Raw genomic sequence first — 4,304 nt, forward strand, 5'->3', positions numbered from 1 at the left:
TGTGTGTGTTGTGTGTGTGTGTGTGTGTGTGTGTGTGTGTGTGTGTGATGTGTGTGTGTGTGTGTGTGTGTGTGTGTGTGTGTGTATGTGTGTGTGTCTGTGTCTGTGTCTGTCTGTCTATTTATGTGTGTCTGTGTGTTCGCGTGTATACGTACACATACCTTCGTATTGTTGCAGGAGAGAGCTTCTTGGAATAGAGCCGATAGGTCTTTAGACGAAGTTTCAAAATCCCCCATGATATGATACCTTGGCGGCGAGACAACCGAAACTAGCTATGTATGCAAATAACTATGGAAATGTAGCTGTGCGAATAAAAGGTAGTTCAGGTCTATATTGGGTCGAGATTTCCACGTTGCTCTCAGTATATGTAGATACTGATATCTCAACACAAGCGGGCATTTACACGGACAATTACATAGGTGTCGACATAGTAATGAGATAGAAAAAGAAGATAACCCTACAAATTCGAGAGCATTTTTTTTTGCCCAAAATCGGTGATAAAATATATGCGCACCAACTACCAACTATTTACCACCAAACCAACTTGAATTTTTGAATTTTTTTGTACCAAATACAAACCCCACACATAAATAGCCGAAAAGCGCAACACAGTTACTCTCTCTCGAGATTTCCTAATCAATCCACCCTCCCTCTGCGCGGGAATTTAAATAGAAGACCCTAAAACCTAAGCTCAGTTCTTTTCGTGGTATTTAATTTTGTGTACGGTATTCCTGCGCCCTGCGGACTTGTGTCCGTCAGGCGTCAGGCGTCAGGTGTCACCTTATTTTTATTTTTTTCTCTACTACATAGTAGTAGAATAGATACATATAGGGTCACGAGTTCATATCATGACAGTCTTTAACTTGAATATGTAAATATTTACATAAATGTGTACCTATTTTACCTTTATTTGAATATTTACATATCATAGAACGTTTTTGTTTTTGTTTTTGTTAATTTAAAACCTTCTTCTAATAAATCAAACTTTTTTATTTATAAAATATATGAGGTCCCTCGAATTTCCCAAAATTCGGTCCTTATTCTCCAAATCCAAAATCGGCCCAAAAATGAATATCACAGTTTTGGCGCCAAAAATTTAAATTCCCAAATTCGGTATCAGTAGCTTTATTATAAGGTTTACGATACAAACAGTCCTTAGTCCTCTTCGTCCTTCTGTTCTTAATATTCTTAGTGAAAGTCTGAACTCTAACGCTGGACGTGGACTGCTTTTATAGTCCGCCGGGACCTATCTATCTATTCCCGAACGAACTTGTACTACTAACATCCTAGGCTATAAACTATAACTATAACACTCGTAGTGAGAGGGAAAGGCACGGACCTAGAAACCCCTCTGCTACGATGTTCTCGAACTTTCTCATGGCGTCATCGTCTACGTATATTCGTAGACACTTTGCTCTGTTCTCGAATATACATAAACATTTCAAGTATGACCCATGCTGTATGACACTCAAAAATTATCAGGGCCTGGTTATATACGAAGAACCCTGGCTTGGGCCCTGAAATAAAAATCCACTATGAAATTCCGGAATCATGGCTCGTCATTCGGGACCCGCCAAAATTCAGGGTACCGAAGAGTCTCGAATATTCATTACGAGTCCCGAAACTCCTACAAATACAAAAAGGATAAACGTTTCCGCTACATTATGTGGATTTTAACCGAAAATCATTGAGCAGATAGTTTGTCCTTTTAACATTAAAACGTATTAACCACTCATTTTTGCGTTTATTTACGTTCAACGTTCACTGCATGGGTCGCCGAGCGAACCCCCAACCCATTCCCACCGAGTCACACGCGTCGCAGTACATCTCCAACTTATCTTCGAACCCTGGCTCGACCAAACCCCCATCTTGGCCACCTCAGCGCGGATACGATCGAACGTCTTCTGTTGTACTGGTCCCCACTTAAAGGGAGCATCCTTCTTACTGAGATTCCGGAGGGGTGCCATGCAAGCCGAATTGACATTCCAAATACTCTTTTTTTAGTGGCATATTTACCATTTTTTTTATGCCAAATGTCAAAATGCCTTTATTTCATGCCAAATCGAAAAATGCCTTTATTTCATGCCAAATGTCAAAACGTCCTTTTTTTTTTTTTTTTCGCTTCGTCAGTCTTGGGCTCTGTGAGTTTGAGCCTCTGGACACTGTAATTGTTGCGTAGCCACAATCGAAGAACGAACATTGTACTTACAGCTTTATCTTCTGAAAATAATTTACTACCAGGTAGACGCTATACTCTAATTGTATTGTTGGGCTAATACATTATTTGTATTGAAAAACGTTTACGCTAGTGAGGAACTTGTCCGCACACACGAACCCCGTACTCGGAAGTACGCGATTGAGCACAAACCCCCTCTTTGTAAAGCCTTGTTTGTAAAATTCCTGATTCGGGACTCCAATGGTGATCTCATGGAAATGATGGCGTTTAAAAACCTGTTTGACAAGTGCTGGATCTCGAACAATGCGCTAGCCAACAACAGCAACAACAACAACCCCAACCCCTAAAACCCTAAAACATGTACATATATAAAGTCAATACAACGAACTCTAAAACAACAAGGTGCTTTAAGAGTCACGACATATACATACCTAAAGTCAATGACTTTAGGAAACCCTAAATTCAAGTCTAATTCTTTTATTTCAAGATTCAAAGGGTTTAGGGTTTTATGTTTTAGGGTTTATATATACTGAAAACATATTTGGCGGTTTAGGCGTTTGGGGTGAAACTTACCCGACTCGTGGGTGGTTCACCGATCGGACCTCACCGGTCAACCACGTATTATGATAGTCGGTTCTGGGTATATAAGGATAGGGCGCAGTGGTCAAACGGTCTCATATCTATTCTTGTTACTTGCACTCTGAGAATGATGATGACCAACACCGATAGCAGCGGCAACCATAGCTGGTTTGGGGACGGGTTAAGGACGTACATTGATCTCACGGGCTCCGAACCAATAACGAGGATGGTACGTCACGAACAAGGAACGACGTCTGACGATCCCGACACGACCATGATAGCGACGCAAATGTGTCTACTGGGCCCCATAAGCACGAGGCTCCAGGTCGATGTTGTCAAACCACCACCTAGAACCGAACCTCAAACAAGGACCACTACCAGCACCGCTACTAGTACTAAGGATGGATCAACACTACCTGCAATGATTACGGAGGCGGACCACCGTGTGAGTCTTAGTATGGAATCGATTTGCGAACACATGTTTACCTGTGGCGTGTGCACCTGCGTTTCAAGAACGGTGACCACTACGGTGTGTTGCACATTTATCATGTGTGTTACATGTTGCAGTAAACTACCGAGTGACGCGTGTCCCAACTGTCGTCAGCCCGGTGTGGTGCTTGCTCGGAACCCTATATCCAAGCATTTACTGCAGGCGTTTGAGTTTTCGTGCACCAAATGCAGCGAACGTTTGAATCCTATTACCAGTGAAGGGCACGCGTGTTTTACCCCCGAGGTCACATCGACAACCACGGTACCAGGGCGATTAGGCGTTAAGGGGATGCGAGATTTCAAGACTGTGAGTATCTCGGCACTACCCGACAAGTATAAGACGCTACTGGACAAGTATCTGCAACCCACATCAACCCAGTACCCCTTGCATGTGAGACTTGGTAAATACTACGCCTTGTACGTTCATGAGTTTCGTAGGTTGCGAGGTGAACCCGAGTCACCGCTAATAGCGTTTGTACGTCAGAAGCATAGGGCAACAGGAGTTGCAAAAGGTCGTGTTGTGCAATGGATTAGAGCTGATAGGTTGCATGCAATGCGGAATAAACTACTCTATACGGATTGACCCCGAAAATCATGAGATTAGCGATTAAAGGTTATACCCTTTTTAATTCAGAAAGTGCCGTTTCAATAAAGAACCCCAACCCCTAAATCATCATATGTGTGTTGTGTGGCTTGTGTGCCACGTGGCAAAGTTTCCACTCACATGAACGAACGAGGATATATATGCATGTCAGAAAACAAGGTGTAAAGTTTAAGGTGTATGTATGTGTATGTCCGAAACAAAGGTTTAAAGTGTGAGTGTGTGTATATGTTAAGGGCCAAAGTGCAAGGTTAAAGTATGTGTGTATGTGATACCAAAGGCCAAAGTGCAAAGTTTAAAGCAACTGCGTATGTGATACCAAAGGCCAAAGTGCAAAGTTTAAAGTGTGTATCGGAAGTCAATGTGTAAAGGTTTATTTTGTTTAACTTACTGTACTAAAAGAGTAAAATCGATTGATTTGCCTTTTGTCGCCTACGCGCCCCGTGACGATAACAAGCT

At 42.2% G+C, this 4,304-nt stretch overlaps 1 protein-coding gene across 1 annotated transcript; it reads left to right on the plus strand.

Annotated features, from left to right (window-relative positions):
- The first annotated feature begins 2,795 nt into the window (after positions 1-2,795).
- SARC_11651 (hypothetical protein) lies at positions 2,796-3,908 on the plus strand. Its single transcript, XM_014294256.1, has one exon. The coding sequence runs from the start codon at positions 2,883-2,885 to the stop codon at positions 3,825-3,827; it is 945 nt and encodes a 314-aa protein (XP_014149731.1). The 5' UTR covers positions 2,796-2,882; the 3' UTR covers positions 3,828-3,908.
- Positions 3,909-4,304: the final 396 nt, after the last annotated feature.

Source organism: Sphaeroforma arctica (genome assembly GCF_001186125.1).
Source record: "Sphaeroforma arctica JP610 unplaced genomic scaffold supercont1.1808, whole genome shotgun sequence".
Lineage (NCBI taxonomy): Eukaryota > Ichthyosporea > Ichthyophonida > Sphaeroforma > Sphaeroforma arctica.